At 35.0% G+C, this 22,263-nt stretch overlaps 1 protein-coding gene across 1 annotated transcript in view; it reads left to right on the top strand.

Annotated features, from left to right (window-relative positions):
• The window catches only part of LOC111058703 (fibrillin-2), a 341,293-nt gene that overhangs the window by 176,195 nt on the left and 142,835 nt on the right, over positions 1 to 22,263 (top strand). The window contains 6 exon segments of the mRNA XM_039435620.1: positions 2,946 to 3,080; positions 4,380 to 4,557; positions 8,647 to 8,760; positions 10,668 to 10,802; positions 16,238 to 16,456; positions 19,382 to 19,516. Of these exon segments, the coding sequence (XP_039291554.1) occupies positions 2,946 to 3,080; positions 4,380 to 4,557; positions 8,647 to 8,760; positions 10,668 to 10,802; positions 16,238 to 16,456; positions 19,382 to 19,516 (916 nt within the window).

Raw genomic sequence — 22,263 nt, 5'->3', positions numbered from 1 at the left:
TCAAATTGGAAGAACATTTTTAATGGGTTCAATTCAGTTTGAAATATACTTTTTATTGTTAATTTTTTGCAAATTGTATCAGTTAAATGGCGGCCATGAGCTGCAATACACTAATGTAGCGTATTTAAAAAAAATTAAAACGCATTTTGGCTCACTTCGATTGGTAAGGCTTGGATTTCTTCTCTGATTCGCTCCTTTAGTTCTTCAAGGTGTGTGGGCGATCTTTGAAAGCTTTATTTTTGAGTAACCCCATAGAAAAAATCTAATATGCTTAAATCGGGTGAGCGTGCCGGCCACCTCAAGTCCATCCTTGAGATAAGCCGCCCTGGGAACATTTGCCTCAACACATCAATCAATCAATCAATTTTATTCAAATCAATACAATATACATAAAATAAATCAAAATACAAAAATCTGGTGTAGTGCACTCACACAACTTTCCTTGCCGTTATGAAAATTGATCAACTGACGCTAGTGTTCCCGCGCATCTCAAGTCTTCTTTTCTAAGATCTAAGCCAGCTGGTGACAGGACAATAGCGCTGCAGACACACGAAGTCTGCTATCTCTTCATAGTGAATGATTTAATATAATCAAAGTTACCAACAGTTTGCAATTGGATAATCACATTTTGTAGAATTTCGTGCTTATTTTCAATTTAAAGTGAAAATGTTACTGAACATTAAATGTAATGATTTTCATGCTCAATCTTTTCCATTCAAAATTATTTTTCGTTTAAATTGTATCTAAAGCCTGATAATTGGGAATCTAAAATCAAACTTTGCATAGATGGTGCAGTGCTACTGAATTTTTTACAGATATGAGACTTGTGGCAGTTGATAGAGCTTATCAATGACTTTTTTAGGTATGAATTTGATCAAAATCGTTGGAGCCGTTTTCGAGAAAATCGCGAAAACCCCTGTTTTTGACAACATTTTTGCCATTTTAGCCACCATCTTGAATTGCATTTTATCGAAAATGTTCGTGTCGGATCCTTACAGTGTAAGGACCTTATGTTCCAAATTTCAAGTCATTCCGTTAATTGGGAGATGAGATATCGTGTACACAGACGCACATACACTCATACACACACACACACACACACACACACACACACACACACACACACACACACACACACACCACACACACACACACACACACACACACACACACACACACACACACACACACACACACACCACACACACACACACACACACACCACACACACACACACACACACACACACACACACACACACACACAACACACACACACACACACACACACACACACACACACACACACACACACACACACACACACACACACACATACAGACCAATACCCAAAAACCACTTTTTTGGACTCAGGGGACCTTGAAACGTATAGAAATTTAGAAATTGGGGTACCTTAATTTTTTCGGAAAGCAATACTTTCCTTACCTATGGTAATAGGGCAAGGAAAGTAAAAAATCACAATCAAAAATAAATTTCAACATTCATTGAATTGCGCCCTGTGTGGGCTGTAGCTTCATCCTGCCAAACCATATTTCTCCCAATCCATGTTCCTCAGCAAGCTCTTCCAATTTGGGGCGCAGAATCGTTTGTAACATTGTCACATAACGCTGGGAGGTGACATTGACGGTGATGTTGCCATTATTAAAGAACTATGGCCAGCACGCTCACCCGATTTAAGCATATGAGATTTTTTCTATGGGTCACCTCAAAAATAAAGCTTTCAAAGATCGCCCACACAACTTTAAGAACTAAAGGAGCGAATCAGAGAAGAAAACCAAGCCTTATCAATCGCAGTGAGCCAAAATGCGTTTTAATTTTTTTTTAAATACGCTACATTAGTGTATTGCTGCTTATGACACACAGCATTACCACATAGTTTGAGTACCACAAACGCAGCGCATATGGAGTGCATTGGCAGGCATGGCAGTGGCACTGATACTTCCACATGACGTTGCGCGCTATGGTATCCTTGCGATTGTGGTACCACTGGTTTGAGCACTACCCTTCCCTTAGCTTCTATACCAAAATCGCACTAATGAGCGTTTTCTCGAATGTAGTGTGAAAGTCCCTCTGTGCTAGTCGTATTGTTCTTTGGTATGTCGGTCTCACATCCCACATGCGATATTGGTTTGTTTGCAACCGGCCAAATGCCCGATTGCAGAGTCGTCACATAAAGTTAAAATCAGGCATTTAACTTATTTATGAAGCCATAACTCCACTTTTCGTTGCACAGATTTCAAAGTGAACTATAGCTCTTATAAAACTAAAAACGCCCAATTAAACACATGATTTCGTTGCACAGTCGTCAAAAAGAGCTCACTTGTGTCCCCAATAGCTAAAACGGTCAGTTAAGTTATGGGCTTGAAGTCGTGCTGTTAAATCCAATATCTACTCCCGCCTAATGCATTTTAGAGGTTGTGATAGCTTTTTTGAAATGTGTTTATAAAAAACCAACTGTATATAAGTAAATTATTTTTTCTCCCTATGTTTTTTTAAGTTGTTTATAACCTCCAAATCGCTAAATATGGTGAGAAATCTCGCCAAAAGCCAAGATACGCCATATTGTTTATCAATTTTATGTGAGTTCTTTCAGGTCTGTTCACAGTGATGTTGATTGAAACTTGCCCCGATGCGAAGACATTGGTTGGATAGAAGCATGTACGGAAAAAGTGAGTAGAGCTGCAGTGTCACTTATGTGTGATGTTAATTCGAAATATAGCTAAATGGGCTTCGGCAAACGACTGTGCAACGACCAACCATTTATGTCAGTGATTTTAAACTATGTGTCACATAGCTATGTTTGATTTTATGTAACGACTCTGCAACCGGGCATAAGTCCGGTATTCTGTACCTTTTTCATTAAAATGGTATATTGTCAGCTGTGTTCTATGATTATAGAATGAATAATGTGATTATTGTTTGTAGGGTTCATACGCGTGTCGATGCCGCGACGGCTTCAACGGCGACGGAATCAACTGTCGTGACATCAACGAATGCCTCACCAACAATGGCGGATGTGACCAGAACGCGCAGTGCATCAATACGGATGGCTCGTTCAAGGTCACTCATTATTCATTCATTTCTTTTCCTTCGCCATCTCCTTCTTCCTCCTTTCCTCCTTCTCGTCCTTTTTTCTTGTTTCTTCTTCCTTTTCTCCCTCTCCTTTTCATCCTCCTTCTCCTCTTTCTCTCTTCCTTCCGTCTCAATTCTCCTGTATCCAATCTGTCTTTTTTCCCTATTCTCCTTTTTATCCTCCTCTTCCTTCTTCTCCTCCTCTTCCTCTCCCCTTTCACCACACCTCATCCTCCTTCTCTTACTTCTTCTCCTTTTTCTCACTCCCTTCACCTCTTACTTCTCCAGTTTTCTTCTACTGGTTCTTCGTCTTTATTCTGTGCTTTTTCCTGTTTTCTTCTTCCTTTTCTCCTTCTTCTCATCCTACTCCTCTTTCTCTTTTCCCTATTCTCATTTTCATGCTCCTCTTTCTCTTCCTTCATCTCCTCTTTCTTTCCCCCTTCACCTCTTCCTCCTCCACCTATTTTCTTCTACTGGTTATTTGTCTTTATTTTGTTTAATTAGTTATAAACGCTTATTTAGGAGAACATTTCTTCCGATCATTACTTTTTGAGATATGAGCGTATAAAGTTTAAATTTTTGGACAAATCATTGAAAATTCGGTAAGAATTAGATCCATGAAGTTTTGGGAATAAATTCTCTATAGTATTGGTATTGTTGATTGAATAGAACAAAAATTTTCTGAAATTATTAATTTTTGAGAAAGTTATTCAATTTATCAAAAATAACTCAACTGAATGTTGTTTTTGGTCATTTTTAGTAAATTGAATCACTTTATAAAAAAAATATTGATTTTTTTCAGGAAATTTTTGTTTTATTCAATCAACAATACCATGAAACTGTTACACCAATAAGGCTGTGCAAAGGCTAAAACAAAATCTACTGGTGATATTTTTCAAAGTTCTCTAATTCGTATACGAACAAGCTATCAAAATGAAAAAGTTTTCTCAGGAAATTGTTTTTTCTCGATCATTACTTTTTGAGATATGAGCTCTTAAAGTTTGAATTTATATGAAAATGCAACTTTATGGGCTCAAAAAGTAATGATAGGTAAAAAGCAATTTCCTGATAAAACATTTCATTTTGATAGCTTGTTAGTATACAAATTACAAAACTTTGAAAAATATCATCACTAGATTTTTTTTAGCCTTTGAACATTGGTGTAACAGTTGGAAATGGAATAAATGAATAATTATTCTTGTTTGTTTGCAGTGTTTTTTTTTTAATTTGCTCATCATTAATTGGTGTAACAGTTGGGAGTGAATAAAAATTATTGTGTGTTTGCAGTGCGTGTGTGACGGTGGCTTTAAGGGCGATGGCTACTCGTGCCAGGATGTTGACGAGTGCTTGGAGGACGGAGGCTTGTGCGAGAACGGACACTGCCTCAACTACGCGGGCTCGTTCCGCTGTGAGTGCGAAATGGGATTCATGCACCCCGACGACCACAGCGAGACCTCGTGTGTTGGTCAGTAGTACACCACAGTCTCACTTAATTACACTAATAATTATTCTAATAAGCTGGATTACTTTATACAATATTACTTGAAATGTTGCATATAAATTCTCAATTAACCGAGTATTTTTATAGGCCTATTTTCAATTCTTCTAGATTTAATTACGTCTAGTTTTCAGTTTGTTGTTTTTAAATAGACCCTTGCGAAGCACGGGTTACCTGCTAGTTATTCTAATAAGCTGAATTACTTTTTACAATATTGATAGAATATATGCTAGTGACCCCCTGGGTTGGAGAACTCACTCAAGAGCTGTTCAATTTTTAATTTTAACATGAGTATAATTTTGTGGATTTAAGTAAAATTTTTAATATCTCTTAGTGATTGTGAAGGAAGATTCTTGTTTGGATTTTTATTTTGAAATTAATTAAACTGATAAATTCAAAATTGTAGTAGATACATTTTTATGGACTTAAAATAGTGTGTGAATTAAGTTATCATTTACATAACCTTTAGACTGTGTATTCCAAATTAAGGTTTAGAACAGTTTTGGGCGAATGCCTGTTGTTTTTACCTTAATTGTATTTGTATATGAATAAATATTCAAATAAAAAATAAAATTTCAATTCATTTATGATTTGCCGCAGGCTAAACAACAGTAGACATTGACAATAGTTATGTACATTAAAAACATAAAAATTATAACATTCATATACAAAGTTGAACTTGATAAATTCTTAAAATAGTGAAAATATAAATATAAAAATAACATTTAAATAGTAAAAATGGCAGTTACAGCCCAATCCTATATAGAAACAGTCATCAATAAAATCTGGAAACATGAACATTATACTCGAAAGTAACACGTAAGAGTCTTAATATATTTTTTCTCCATCAGTTTATCAGGGATTGCCAACTATAGTGACACTGGGCTATCAACCAGCTTTCCAGTCTTGTCCTAATAATTGTCAGTGTTTGAACCTCTTTCACGTGGTTCGGAAACGAATTAAATATTTTCTTACCCATATGCTGTGAGCTAGATTTGTAAAAGGTCGTTCTGTGTGGTTCAATTAGCAATGCAGATCTGAATCTTGTGTTATGATTATGGATATTTGACCCTGTAGTCCAATTTGTCTCGTATTCAAAGGCAAAGATAGATAAGTAGTAAATATAAAGAGCAGGTGTAGTCATTATTGCCGCTGATCGGAACTGTTGTATTGTAATCTTTGAAACACGCAACATTTAATTTTTCGGAGTTGGTGAAAATCATGAAAACAGCGAAATATTCCTTCAACAAGAGTAATTTTACAGTAGGGATCCTATTTGTCATGAAAAATTACTCTGTCGCTTCAACATCTTTGTTCCTCATATGAATCTAAATTCATATCATGTGGTCATGTGATACATGATTTCGATATAGAGTTCCAAGAGAAAATATTGTGGATCACATCCACATTTCTCTGTTTTAATCGAACAACAGTTATTGTTCGAGATAGGTTCACAAAAAAACTCAGGCGAACAAATCTGGTAATATAGGGGGCCAGAAAACGTTACCGAATTGTAATGTAATGTGTGGTGATATTACTAACACTACCCTAAACCTGACACCATTGTATTGGATGGAGGTATCTATAATATTACCCCACACATGCCTTACATACATCATTTGTAACGGTTGGAGGCCAGGGGACTTTATGATAGAAACCCCACTTTGTAACGAGTAAAAAAAATATGATAATTGCTTTAAAAATCTCCACTCAACTGTTTAAATTATTTGAATCCACGGTTGGGAGCTTTGGATGGATTCGTTCATGCAAATTCCAAGATCTTCACTATTAACAACACCTGTTTTAGCAACTAAGTAACTTATCACGAGCCAGGAACGTAAAATAAAAGATTTTGTATAAATGCTACTGACATTAATTTATTAGTTGCATTCAAACAATTCAATGATTATGAATATTCAGATAAGAATTTGATATTTAGACAAGAATTTGCTAACTCACTCTACAATAAATTTAGGGCCTCGGTCAATCTATTTGAGCTTAATAAAATAATTTTGGCACCATGCAATCGAAAATTTAACAAATAAATTGGCACTCACAATCACTCACGTTTACATTTTAACTATGGTACTATTTTTCAAACTACATGCTTTCAAATTATACAAAATAAAAATAATAATATTTTCCTTCTAAATAGGCCGAAGCCTAGTTTAGAGGCCGAGACAAGTTCTATGACTACATCTTCTCGCGGTGACGACTCGATTAGAACTACCGCTCTTACACTCAAATTTTCCAATTTTCAAGAAAACACGTGGAGAGCCCGGCCTAATTTCTGGTTGAAACGTCGTGGGGTCGCACGGTTCAAATACATTTCTAAATAAGTTTGCATTAATTTCATTACGAAATCCGAGCCAGTACTATGGAAATGCTAGAAGACTGCAATATTTTGAATGGATAAGAAGCAAGTTAGCAAATCTTTTATGGCAACACAAAATTTAGGTGCTTACTTTGTGCATGAATACATTCTTTAAATGTGAAAAACAAGGTTCACTAGAGTTCATATTGGAAAAATTTAGTTCAATTTTGATCACTTCAACAACCTGAAAGAAAGGCACAAAAAACTACAATTTAAACCTCTCAATATTCACCATATTACAGTAAGATGACCGGGTAGTCAGTAGTCACTTAACAATACTTACATTGATTCCATTGACTGCCACTGAATTTTGCAAAATAAACATCACAATTCATAAATATTTATTTTGTTTTTAAATATCACTTTTCATCCTCGATATTAAAGGAAAATTTAACGTTAAAAGTTGCAAGTGAATAAGTTATGATCATGCCACCTCAATTTGTCTTATACATTTCATTTTCATGATGTATAACACAACATTATAATATTTTAGTCACTTGAATTGTTCAAACTCTGTTCTATCATTGAAAACCGTATTATATTATGTTTTTTTTGTGAAATAAAATTGATTTGATTTGACTGTAATGTGTGTCATGAGAATGGTTACAGGTCAGAGGGAAGAAATCTCATTCATTGTTTTTAGTGATAGTATTTTATAGGCCTACTGGTGATATCCAACATACAATTCCTCACATACAGAGTGTTTACGAACTCCCTACCAAAACTCTAGGGCATTGTTCCTGGGTAAAAAACATATCTAAATATCATATTTAAATTGTCTGGAAGTCTTCAGTTACTCACACAGCGGCCATTTTAATTTTTCACTTATTATTTTTTTTTCTAAATAATGGTTAAATTGATTCTTTGCACAATCATTAATAACAACTAGACAAAGCTACAAAAAATTTTGAAAATTTTTCAAATTCATAAAACAAAATGGCGGCCATTTAAAATGTTGTTTCTCAAATAACTCAGAAAATGTTGATTTTACTAAAAATTTACAAGAATAACTTTTTTAGTAAATTTAATTACCCAGCGTATCGATTGGTACCTGATTTTTTAAGATTGGACCAATATTAACTGAGATATGACAGCTTTAGTGAACTTATGCCAAGACCAAGAGGGTTATGTAACATCAATCATTGTTTGAAATAATCTAAAATAACTTACAAATGACATGCAAAGCAGCCGGAGACTGTTGCATTGTTGCAACTAGCCCCCAGAGGTGTCCTATCACTAAAGCTGCCATATCTCAGTCAATATTGGTCCAATCTTGAAAATCTGGTTCCAATCGATAGGTAATTAAATTTACTAAAAAAAGTTATTCTTGTAATTTTTTTGTAAAACCAACCGTTTATGAATTATTTGAGAAACAACATTTTAAATGCCAGCCATTTTGTTTTATGAATTTGAAAAATTATCATAATTTTTGTAGCTTTGTCTAGTTGTTATAAATGATTGTACGATTCCTTATGTTCAACCATTATTTATAAAAAATTAATAGGTGAAAAAAGCAAAATGACCGCTGTGTGAGTAACTGAAGACTTCATGATAATTTAAATATGATATTCAGATATGTTTCTCACCCAGGAACAATGTCCTAGGGTATTGGTAGGGAGCTCGTAAAAACCCTGTATAATATGATGTTTAGTATTTTTAATATTTATGCAAATCTTTTCCAGATATAAATGAATGTCAGATGTTCAACAACCTATGTGTATTTGGACGCTGTGAGAATGTGTTTGGAATGTTCCGATGCGAATGCAACGAGGGATATCAACTGGACAATTCTGGAGGTAAATTAATGACACTTCATTTTTGACTCATCAATTCATTATTTTTTATTTACAATCAATGCAATAGAAAACAAGAAACATCCAGAATACAAAATTCTTCTTCATCCAAAATAGAAATATTCTTTGTAAATTGTCCAAACGAACGTTATGTAATTGTATTCTGTTTTTAATGCTTATTAGAAAATATAGAAACCATACAATGTCACCTAATAAATCTCTTTCCCCTTCTCATTAATTGCTCTCTTCTGTCTTCATAACTATGTAAAAAATTATTTTCATTATTCCATCATCTTACCTGTTCAAGTGCTCTTTTCTGTTAGATGATTGACCGAGCGAAGTGAGGTCTAAGATTCAAGTCGACTGTTTTGCATTTCTCTTTATGTTCATATGTTTAAATGTTTATGTTTCGCATTTACAGCGAAACGCAGTAATAGATTTTTATGAAATTTGACAGGTATGTTCCTTTCCGAATTTCGCGTCGACGTATACATAAGGATTTTAAAAATTTTGCATTTAAAGGATAATACGAAAGGAAAAGGAGTCTCCTACGCCAATATTACCGTAAAAATCATACTATAGAATATTATCATAGCCACCTCTAATACAAGGCCCCGGCCTACGATATTGCAACGTCGCAGTGTAGGCCTAGAATCTAATACATGATTGAAGAAAAAGATTTCAAAAATATACCAGCTGATCTTTTTCACCAATCAGGTATTAGATTCTAGGCCAACGTTGCGACGTTGCAATATCGTAGGCCGGGGCCTTGTATTAGAGGTGGCTATGATATTATTCATCATAAATCAGCTGTCTAGTGAACTATATTATATATTATATACATAGTGAACTAATACATATATATATATATAATACTACCCGTTCAAAAACATCGAACATTCTTGAAAATGTATCTTTCCAAAAGCTGAGGCCAAGTTTGGAGTTGTTGATAGAAAACCTTTTTTTACATTTTTCTTTTTGAATCTGATGATTAAAATTGCAACAAATATTATTGAAAAAAAATGATTTCTAAAATAATGAAAATTGAGAGATGGAGTTTGTAGGAAATCAGCATTATGGTAGTTTATTTTGTTAATTTCAACACACCGATTTTTCGCCGTCATGAAAACACAGAATGTTCTCTGATGGGTTGATAGGTTTCACGTATCGACGACAGCCAGACCTGATAACAGCGCTCACACTCAGATTCCGGGACGACACGTGATGGTACGATAGGACAGAAAGCTCTATGTTCATTTAGGATTTTTTTAGACATTTTAAATTGATAAATTATTTATTTATTTTCGAGAAAACAACATGTAACTTACAGAGCGCGAGGTCTACTGTTCACAGAACTACTAGTATATTACATATTTTCTATCGAATGTATAAATTTTCTACCACGTCGCTGTGGCAAAACACTATACCAGTATCAAACTGAAAGTTTCATTGAATTTCTGCCCATGATTAACAGCATAACTTGGCTGCCCGTGTGTATAAAATACAAATAGAATACTGTGTGAAACAACGCGTCTTTTTTGGGATAGGAAGGTTTATCAGGGACAAAAGTTCTTTTCTTTAATTATAAAACATATGAAGGCTGGGACACTAGTGGTGTCCACCAGCGGTGGCCGGGTTAGCGATCGAGTGGGACACCAGCAACAACATGGTGTCCAATCTGGCCTGTCTAGTGTAATGAACGCAATAAAAAGTAATGCCCCGCTACTAGCTCGGATACTTGATTTCCCATTGGTGTTCTAATGTGATATGGGCCTGATGATGGTATAACCATTCTAAAAATATTTATTTTTATTTGTAATGAGAAAAAAATATTTTTTAGATAAGTTATGTTGTTTGATTTGTTGAGTGTATAAATCTTGAGTGATTCAGTGTGAATTTATGTTTTGTAGGAAATTGTACCGATATAAACGAGTGTGAGAGCCCACAGGCCTGTCTCTATGGTAAATGTATCAACACTCAAGGAAAGTTCATCTGTGAATGCCCTCCCAACTACCAACTTGTCCCCGCTGGCAATGCTTGTATTGGTAAGCTCATTCATTCATGAAATCAAAATTTTATCTAATCAAACTTTATGCGTTTCAATTTACGATCATACATATGTACATTATCAACAAGTAGTGTTGACCAGATACAGAATAGACCAGATACGGAAGTCAAACCTCTGAAGCTAACATGTATGACGTCATACTGGGGCATTTCACGTTATAATGGCAGTGAAGAAAGATAGGAGGAAAACGTTGCAGAGTCTCTTAAATTGACTCCATTTCGCCACTGAGTGTACACAGCTGTTACTCAATATTCATCCCATTAAATTTGATCTAATATTAGTCTCCATTTCCTTGATAAGATAATCAATTTCATGTAATATCAATTAAATTCATCAATGAAATATCTTTTTTCGTATTTTGATTAAAAACTTTGCTTTGGAATCAGATTTTTATGTTCATACAAATCTGAAATGGCGGCTAATTAAAAAAGCTGTGATACACCAATCTGAACTTCAAAACAACAGAAATAAAGCTGCTCGGTGGGTATTCTATTTCAAATTCTCTTGAAAATAATAGAAAAATAGATTTTTTTTTCAATTATAATAAGATGATTTGAATTAAAGTAATTTTGATATAACCTTTCAATATTATATATACAAAACAAACTACAATGTAAGCAAACTACAGAAAAGTTTTCTATCCGATGCTGACGTCACGATGGGGCGATATGGCAGTAGTGATGTTGGCATCATCGACTTTCAGTATGGGCCGTGTCTATTCTATATCTGGTCTAAGTTTCAATACAATCACATATTGTAATGAATGTATAAGATACACATGAGCATGAAAGCCTGTGCGCGAGAATGATTTTATACTTAACAGTGAATGAGAACTTATAAATTATCAATTAACTAAATTTTGATACAATACTAAATTGATAATAATACAGTATTAAATATTGAAAGACATAATTAATTGAAGAAAAAATATTGAGTTTTTTGTTATGGAAGAGGAAACGTTTTTTGCAACTTATCTATCCAAATTTACATTGTACAAGGTGCGTCAGAGAAACTTAGCCTACTTATTTGAAAGGTCAATAAAAACAAAAGTACTTCAGATATTTTTTCAATATATTTTTATATGAGAAAACAATATCTCAATTTTTTTCCATGCAGTCTTGAAAATTACATCAGACCAATGGCGACCCCCATTGCGTATACACTGATAAAGTCGATTTTTGAAATTTCGTTGCAGTATATCAATCAGTATGTTGGCAACGGCGTCGCGAAAGTTGTTCTTGAGGTGTGCTATGGTCCGTGGTCGATCGACATAAACCAGGGATTTCAAATAACCCCATAAAAGAGTCGCATTGAGGAAACACATGTGAAAATGAGCCTTGTCAAATGACCGCGTCTTCAGGCAGGTTGTCAATCAAATATCACATGCATTTTGACGGACAACAAAATCGCCTTCAGTCAATTCTTGAACAACAGCCAATTTATAGGGATAAATTTGAAAGTCTTCATGCGAAATTCATCGAACAGTGGAGTCAGAAATTGTCATAGCAATTGCGAGCCGAATGCCGGGGAGAACGCACAACTGACTGTCTCACTTTTTCGATATTTTTTGGAGTTCTGATGGTTCGTTTAAGTCCATTTCTGGGTTTAGCGACACTTCCACACTCCCGAAAAGAGTTAGCTTTCACACTGCCAGGAACGTGTCTGTGATGAGTAATTTCAAATCGAGCGTGGAAGGCACGTTGTATAGCAACAAGTGTTCGACCATTAGAAAAGAAGCTCTCAACTGCGAAGGCCCGCTGCTCTCTAGACCGGAGCATGATGGCTATTTACTTGAGGGAGGATAAATTTGAGAACTTCCCCCTCCAGATGCGCCCCCTCCTGCCCCTCTACACGACCAATTTAACGTACGGGAATTTTTTCAAATAAGTAAGTTTCTCTGACGCACTTTGTAGAAGGGAAATTATTGAAAAATCAACCAACTCTATTGAATTTCTTATTGGAACAACAGATAGAAGAAAATAGCTAGGATAGGGAAGAAATAGGGAAGAGAAAATGCAAAGACGACTGTAAAAAGAAAGCTGAAATGAATCGTAAATTTTAATTGACATACTGATATTGAATAATCTGTCATTGTGCAAATTCTATCATCTATTGCTTTAAACCCGATAATTCTGTCTTTGTAGTTTTTATGTACAAAAAATCCTGTTCCAAATGTTAAATAAAAATAATAAGAAATTGTCAAAAACTACAGATTTATTGATTCTTAGAAAAACCGGTTTCGGTTGTTACACCAATCTCTGATAAAATAATAGAGTTTCATTTATCAGAGATTGACAAGGGTGTAACAACTGAAACCGGTTTTTCTAAGTATCAATAAATCTTTGGTTTTTGACAATTTCTTAGTATTTTTATTCAATATGAATAACTAGTAGTTCTGTGAACCAGTAGACCTCACGCAGTATTCTCATCCACAAGTACCTGATTGAAACTATAGACCTTATGGAAATACAGCAATAGACTGGCTTCTCCACACATCTCTGTAATCACTTGTCAGCTGATTTATGATGAATAATCTATTCTATAGTCTGATTTTTACTCTAATATTGGCGTATGAAGGAGGCTCCTTTCTCCTTTTATATTATCCTTGAATGCAAAATTTCCAAAAACCTTTTATATAAGTCGACGCGCAATAAAAAAAGGAACATACTTGTCAAATTTCATGAAAATCGTAAATCGAAATCGTTTCGCCGTGAGTGCGCAACATTTAAACATTTAAACATTTTAACATTTTAACATTTCAACATTTTAACATTTTAACATTTTAACATTTTAACATTTTAACATTTTAACATTTTAACATTTTAACATTTTAACATTTTAACATTTCAACATTTCAACATTTTAACATTTTAACATTTTAACATTTTAACATTTTAACATTAAGAGAAATGCCAAACCGTCGACTTGAATCTTAGACCTCACTTCGCTCGGTCAATCACCACAATATCAACTTCTCAACTACACAAAAAGTGTTCCAAATGTGTTCTGGTCATGTCCACTGTAGAAAATAGTGTGATCTCCTAGGTCTATAATTCCTTCCCCTTTCCATCTTATTTCTTGAAGGGCCACAATTCCTATTTTATATTTTTCTAGCTGCTGTCTCAGTTTCATAGTTGCACTGGTAACAGTCCAGTAGGCAATCCATGAATCACGTCATTTTTTCTTTCTTATTTATCATCACATTAAAAACTTAAAATTTTTGATGGCAAATTTCACGAAAACCGTTCACTTTACAGAAAATTTACAAGAGACAAAAAAGTTAGTAAATTTTATCAAGACTTCAAGGATACCTTATTTATTAAGATTGATCGGAGAATAACAGAGAAATTAATTCTTTACGTACTGCATGCTTGACCACTTTTCACCATTTAGAAATTAAATTTTTAATTCCAATTGTATTTAAGACTAGCCGTCAGGCTCGCTTCGCTCGCCATATCCGTCTAGCCAGGGGCCCCCTGGACCCCCGACTGGATCGTCCAAAAATGAGATCAGCGGGCTCGCTTCGCTCGCCTGCATGTAGACCTCAGCGGAACCTCTGTACCGAATTCTGGACCCCCGACTGGATTGTCCAAAAATGAGATCAGCGGGCTCGCTTCGCTCGCCTGCATGTAGACCTCAGCGAAACCTCTGTACCGAATTTGAACGTAATTATGTCAATTTGATCTCGAAAAACACCTGTTACTATATCGGCGTATCTTTGGCGAACAAAATTCTTCCACCTCAGCTAAACCTGTGTACTGAATTTTTTTAAATATATTTCCATCAATTATTGAAAAAGGTGAGGAAACGCAGAAAAGCTGAGAAAACGCTAATTTTGGGCGTATCTTTGGCGTTATTTCAAATAATTCCTTCCAACACAACATTATTGCACCCAGCTGAGCTTCTGTAGTAAATTTGAACATTTTCTGTTCATTTGTTATTGATAAAGCTGAGAAATCGCAAAAAAAACGCTGGAAAACGCAGATTTTGGGCGTATCTTTGGCGTTATTTCAAATTCCTTCTAACACAACATTATTGCATCCCAGCTGAGCTTCTGTAGTAAATTTGAACATTTTCTGTTTATTTGTTCTCGATAAAGCTGAGAAAACGCTAAAAAACGCAGATTTTGGGCGTATATTTGGAAATTTTTCCAAAACCGTTTTTATTGCGCTTCTAAAGGGCCAACTGAACACACCTACCAAATTTGAAATGTTACTGTATGTCATATTTTTATCATATGTTAGGACGATCCAGTCGGGGTTCCAGACTAAACGTCTGGCTAAACGGATATGGCGAGCGAAGCGAGCCTGACGGCTAGTAATATAATATTCCCAGGAATAGCTCTGATTGAAGTAGCAGTACCCAATCAATTTTTCCGCGATAAATCAGTACCTCCTAAATAGGAATTGAGGAGGTACTGGATAAATTGGTATTTAGGAGGTCCTGGATAAATGCATTTCAATCTTCAACTTGGTGCCAACCTAACAAAGTCAACTCAACTTAATGCCAACCTGACAAAATTTTTAATTTAGTTACCAGAACAACTAACTGTTTCGAAGAGGTACTCTCACTAGATTATAGTTTTATATCAACATATGGTATGGACATTTCAATTTTAATTTCAAGATATTGGAATAAGAAGAATATACATGCTAAAAGACGAACTTTAAACACTTGAAAACCACCCTTAGAGTTGAAATATCGCCAAAAGATTTCTTAGTGCGCCTCTAAAGGGCCAACTGAACATACCTTCCAAATTTGAACGTTTTGGTCCGGTCCGGTAGATTTTTAGTTCTGCGAGTGAGTGATTCAGTCAGTCAGTCAGTCAGTGAGTGCCATTTCGCTTATATATATATATATATATATATATATATAGAGAGAGAGAGAGAGAGAGTGAGAGAGAGATGAAGCTTTGGAACTCTGTATGGCTCCATATGGCCATCCAACTGATTTTACAATGTTTTTCAGATGATCTTGTTTGTTCATGGTCATGTAAGCAGTACGAAATTAATTAATTTATCTTTTATTCTTTGATCAATTTTAATAAATAAGGTAAAATTTGCCAACTTTTTTGTCTCTTGTAAATTTTTTGTAAAGTGAACGATTTTCGTGAAATTTGCCATTAACAATTTTAAATGGCCGCCATTTTAGAAATTAGCATAGAACATTTTTCATTTTATTTTTTAAAGTTGAGTTTCTATAGCATAAATATCCATGCCAAATTTCAGATCAATTCAACATTTCGTTCTTGAGATAAAATTCTTAAGTGAAAAAAAATGGCAGCTATAAGGACAATCGCTGAGTTTAGGGCACTTCAAATATGACATTTGTAGTCTCCTATCATCCAGAAACAATACCCTAAAATGTTGGACATTACTTCTGAAACACTCTGTATGTTTGTGATGTTTGCAGACAAACGCGAGTCGCAGTGTTACCTGAGCGTGGAGCAGATCGAAGGCCGGAGCCGATGCTCGATGGAGACGGGTAGTCCAATGTCCAAGTCGGCTTGCTGCTGCAGCGTCGGCAAAGCGTGGGGCAGCTACTGCGAGGCCTGTCCACCCCCACACTCCGACCAGTACCGCACCCTCTGCCCCAGCGGCCCCGGCTACAAACCCAACACCGTCACCGTCAGTAACTCCATCCAAAACAAGTTCACACTAGACAACAAAATCTTTATAGTATATGTTTTTATTTCACAGAAAAACAAATAAAATACGGCACAACAATAGTAGATAGTGGACCCACAAATCCATGGAGCTTGGCACATAATAAATATGAGTAGGCATAATATTTATGATAATAAGAGAGAGTAGGGTTGTGTTTATTCGTTTGTTCGCATCAAAACATGTTAACTTGTGGGTTGCATACCGGAAAACGGGAATGATTTAGATCTCCAAATTTCGCACATAGATTCTGAAAATATCAATCACGTGCACCTCGAAGCCCAAATTTCAATTTTCCTTCTAGATTTTTCATAGTTAAGCTGCGTTTACACTGAAGTTATTAACAAAATGTTTGTTAAAATCTATTGCTGAGTTTCGCTGTAAATGCGCAACATATAAACATATAAACATAAAGAGAAATGCCAAACCGTCGACTTGAATCTTAGACCTCACTTCGCTCGGTCAAAAATTTTCTATGATACTTGTATCCAAAATGACGGCTGATTGAAGTTTTAGTTTTTAAAGAAATGATCGATAAAGTTCAATCAGCCGCCATTTTGGATAAAAGTATCATAGAACATTTATATTTATGGCATCTTTCTTGTTTCAAGGCCTTTAAAATGATGTATCACACAATGGGTGTTTACATTCAAAATATTAGAGCTACAACCACTCATTCCCTTAAAAAATAAAACTTCAATCAGCAGCCATTTTGGATACAAGAATGATAGAACATTTTTCATTTTATTTTTAAAGTTGAGTTTCTATAGCATAAATATCCATGCCAAATTTCAGATCAATTCAACATTTCGTTCTTGAGATAAAATTCTTAAGTGAAAAAAAATGGCAGCTATAAGCACATCACTAAGTTTAGGGCACTTCAAATACGACATTTGTAGTCTCCTATCATCCAGAAATAATACCCTAGAATGTTGGACATTACTTCTGAAACACTCTGTATGTTTGTGATGTTTGCAGACAAACGCGAGTCGCAGTGCTACCTGAGCGTGGAGCAGATCGAAGGCCGGAGCCGATGCTCGATGGAGACGGGAAGTCCGATGTCCAAGTCGGCCTGCTGCTGCAGCGTCGGCAAAGCGTGGGGCAGCTACTGCGAGGCCTGTCCACCCCCACACTCCGACCAGTACCGCACCCTCTGCCCCAGCGGCCCCGGCTACAAACCCAACACCGTCACCGTCAGTAACTCCATCCAAAACAAGTTCACACTAGACAACAAAATCTTTATAGTATATGTTTTTATTTCACAAAAAAACATATAAAATACGGCACAAGAATAGTAGATAGTGGACCTACAAATCCATGGAGCTTGGCACATAATAAATACGAGTAGGCATAATATTTATGATAATAAGAGAGAGTAGGGTTGTGTTTATTCGTTTGTTCGCATCAAAACATGTCAACTTGTAGATTGCATACCGGAAAACGGGAATGATTTAGATCTCCAAATTTCGCACATAGATTCTGAAAATATCAATCTCGTGCACCTCGAAGCCCAAATTTCAATTTTCCTTCTAGATTTTTCATAGTTAAGCCATAGAGAAACAATAGCGTAAGTAGATATCCTATGGTACCGTATAGGGCTTTTATGTCACAACTTTTACTGTTATCTCAAGCCGATTACTGTTGATTATTGTCGATTTTTACTGTTTTGTTGGGGTGAGAGTGTATGAACGGCACAATTTGAGAAACTACCAGCGTCACACAGCTTCACGGGAAAGAATTACATGAACTATTGGCTTGAAATGACAGTAAAAGTTGCGACATAAACGGCCTATACCATGGGATATCTACATTAACAAAATGTTAATAACTTTAACAAAATGTTAATAACTTTAACAAAAATTCCACTTTTGCCTGATAAACGAGACAAATGATTTGTAGTAAAATCCCACTTGTAGGATTTGCTAACCCATGTTATGATAAAAACCAAATGTGAATAAATTGGCCCAATATAACGTTCACATTCACATTAGAAAAATAGAGTGTCATTAAAAGTTAATAACTTTAACAATAATATTTACAAAATGTTAATAACTTAATCTTTGTAGATTGTAATCTTTGTTGGATTGAACGGAACTTGACAAACACATATGTTCATCATGTATATGATAAGTAATGTTCAATTTTGTACATAACTTTGGTGTAAACGCAGCTTTAATGTTCAAATTTCATTCATGGGACATGAATAAATACCATATGTTAATATAGAACTATAATCCAGAGAGATTACCTCTTCGAAATCGAGGGTTAAAATTTGGCAACTAAATTGATAACCAGTCCAATTTTGTCAGGTTGGCATCAAGTTGCGGAAGGTTCCTAAACAAAATTTGAGTTCTGTCACTTTATAAGGTTAGCAACAAGTTGAATAACTTATCTATACTATAATAAGGCCCGCCGCAAAGTAGACCCACGCTAATCCACGAAAAGCAACCCACGCCGTGGGATGTTTTGTAAACCATTGCTATAGAATTATTCATAATTAATCATGTCATAAGCTGACAAGTGGATTATTCATTGCACGTATTATTATCATTTCACAGATGTCTGGAGAAGCCTAGCAATGGTTTACAAAACATCCCACGGCATGGTTTGCTTTTCGTGGATTAGCGTGGGTCTACTTTGCGGCGGGCCTAATTCTAAAAAAATCAATATGTTACAAACACATTATAATGTGTTATAAACATATTGTAATTCATACAATAATTTTATAAGTATAGAATATTACCTTAGAGATGGGTCTATGTGTGAGGAGGGTCGTGCACATTATAAATCATCTTGCTGAACCTTTTCTAAGGTTCTATTTCATTCATAACTGATTCTGGTAATAATGTCTGTATTATTGAATGTTTTTGATGACGTTTATATTTTCAGCTAGTGGAGGGAGACATAAACGAATGCGAGGAGCATGACAGCATGTGCCAGAATGGACATTGCACCAATACATTTGGAAGTTTCATGTGCTCATGTAATGATGGTTTCAGGCTGGATAGCACCAATGTTTTTTGTGTCGGTCAGTATATTTTTCATCAATTCCGCCTTCACCGTCTTTCATACTTTCATGTGTTGAGAACACTTATGAAATAAAAAGTTATTATATTTTCATCATTGACTTATCATTCTATTCAATAACTAGTAGTTCTGTGAACAGTAGACCTCACGCAGTATTCTCATCCACAAGTACCTGATGGAAACTATAGACCTTATGGAATTACAGCAATAGACTGGCTTCTCCACACATCTGTGTAATCACTTGTCAGCTGATTTATGATGAATAATTCTATAGTCTGATTTTTACTCTAATATTGGCGTATGAAGGAGGCTCCTTTTTCCTTTTATATTATCCTTGAAATGCAAAATTTCCAAAAAACCTTGTATATACGTCGACGCGCAATTAAAAAAGGAACATACCTGTCAGATTTCATGAAAATCTATTACCGCGTTTCGCCGTAAATGCGCAACATATAAACATTTGAACATTAAGAGAAATTCCAAACCTGTCGACTTGAAACTTAGACCTCACTTCGCTCGGTCAATTAAAGAATATATCAGTTGATGATAAGAATATAATGATAACTTTTTATTGAAGAATAAAAATCTGGTGTGGCGCAATCACACAACTTTCCTTGCCGTTATGAAAATTGATCACCTGACGCTAGTGTTCCCGCGCATCTCAAGTCTACTATTCAAAGTTTGAGCCAGCTGGTGACAGGGTAATAACGCTGGAGACACACGAGGTCTGCTATCTCTTCATAGTGAATGATTTAATAGAATCAACAATAATTTGCAATTGAATAATCACATTTTCTCAAATTTAAAGCTTATTTTCAATTTAAGGTGAAAATGTTACTGAACATTAATTGTAGAGATTTTCATGCTTAATCTACTCCACTTGATTTTTTTTGTTCAAATTGTATCTGAAGCCTGATAATTGGGAATCTAAAATCGAACTTTGCATTGATGGGGCGGAGCTCTTGAAATTTTTACAGATATGGGACTTGTAGCAGTTGATAGAGCTTATCGATGACTATTCTAGGTATGAATTTGATCAAAATCGTTGGAGCCGTTTCCGAGAAAATCACGAAAAACCCTGTTTTTTACAACATTTTCGCCATTTTAGCCGCCATCTTGAATTGCATTTGATCGAAATTGTTCGTGTCGGATCCTTATAGTGAAAGGACCTTAAGTTCCAATTTTCAAGTCATTCCGTTAATTGGGAGATGAGATATCGTGTACACACACACACACCACACACACACACACACACACACACAAACACACACATACAGACCAATACCCCAAAAACCACTTTTTTAGATTCAGGGTACCTTGAAACGTATAGAAATTTAGAAATTGGGGTACCCTAATATTTTTTCGGTAAGCAATACTACTTTCCTTACCTATGGTAATAGGGCAAGGAAAGTAAAAATGAGTCATAGCAACTGCTATCACAAGTAGTATTAATTACGTGTATGTTACAGACAGGCGACAGACGTTAACGGAAGCGAGTTGATATAGAAATTATAAAATTAATGCTGTCTATTATTCAGCTGAAATCATGTGTCGGGCATAAAGTTTGTCAGTCTGTGTGATAACTCCCAAATAGCATCAGCTTTTTCAAATGAATGGAAAAATTACAGAAATGGCATGCAATTAATTCCAGCTGACTAAATGATGAATCAAAACAATTTTTTTCCTTATGCACTTTCAATGCTATTTTTATAACTTCTAAAATAATTTCTCAGATTTAAATTGAATGGTTCCTTTTTACATTTGTTAAATAAAGCTTGCTTTCTTCTAATAGAAAATACTAGAAATTTTAACCGACTTGATCAAAATATCTGATTTGTTGACATTAGCAACGATATTATTTTATTCAAGATCCATTACTTTTTATTTATACTAACAAATATTGTAGCAAATATAGTATATCAAAATTTTCAATATTAATCATTATTTTACAGTTTTAAGTGACTATTGATTGTTATTTTGTTATTCAATTGATTTGTGAACAATCTAAATTCGAACTTTTCTGTTTTCAAATGTTTGGACTGGAAATTGGACCTGAATTCAAGTGTATGGAACCTAGCCTACTTTTGGACTATTTTTAGTGTAAAAATTCAGGGAAGAAACAGTTTTGGGCTGTGCCTGTGGTCCTTCCCCAATCATTTTGAAGAATTGTGTCCTGCTTATCCATAAATAAATATAAACTATACTTTTATACTGCTATGCTTTTGTAATCCGGAGCGAAACTCCGTGCCCCGATATTCCACTCTTAACTCGGAAACTCGCAGCTACTGACATCCAAAGTTCAAGCAGAAAGGTTTCACAAATCAATATCAAAGAAATTAGTACAAGTTTTAAATACTTTTGATTAGGTGGACCACAGGATCCTTCTGAAGAAGAAATTACAAAGCAAAAAGGACAAGAAAACTTGAATTTAAATTTAATAGGCTACTTGAGATCAGATTTGTGGAAAAATATTGAATTTTGGTAAAAAACTTGTTACAAAGAGGCAAAATACTCACTGTTATTTGGTAGAGGCATGTACTTGTCGGGGCAAATACAACGATAGCTACCAGGCTCATTGACGCATTGGCCTACCCCACAGATATCAGGCTTGTCAGAGCACTCGTTGATATCTAAAAATACAAAAGTTCAATTCAATTCACTTCTATCATGTAATTATCATCGTAAAAACAGACATACTGACAAAAAATACAAATAGAATAATTTTATTTTTAATAAAATATGACTTAC

Source organism: Nilaparvata lugens, chromosome 9, assembly GCF_014356525.2.
Source record: "Nilaparvata lugens isolate BPH chromosome 9, ASM1435652v1, whole genome shotgun sequence".
NCBI classification, from domain to species: domain Eukaryota; kingdom Metazoa; phylum Arthropoda; class Insecta; order Hemiptera; family Delphacidae; genus Nilaparvata; species Nilaparvata lugens.
This window is presented reverse-complemented; position numbering and strand designations above follow the sequence as displayed.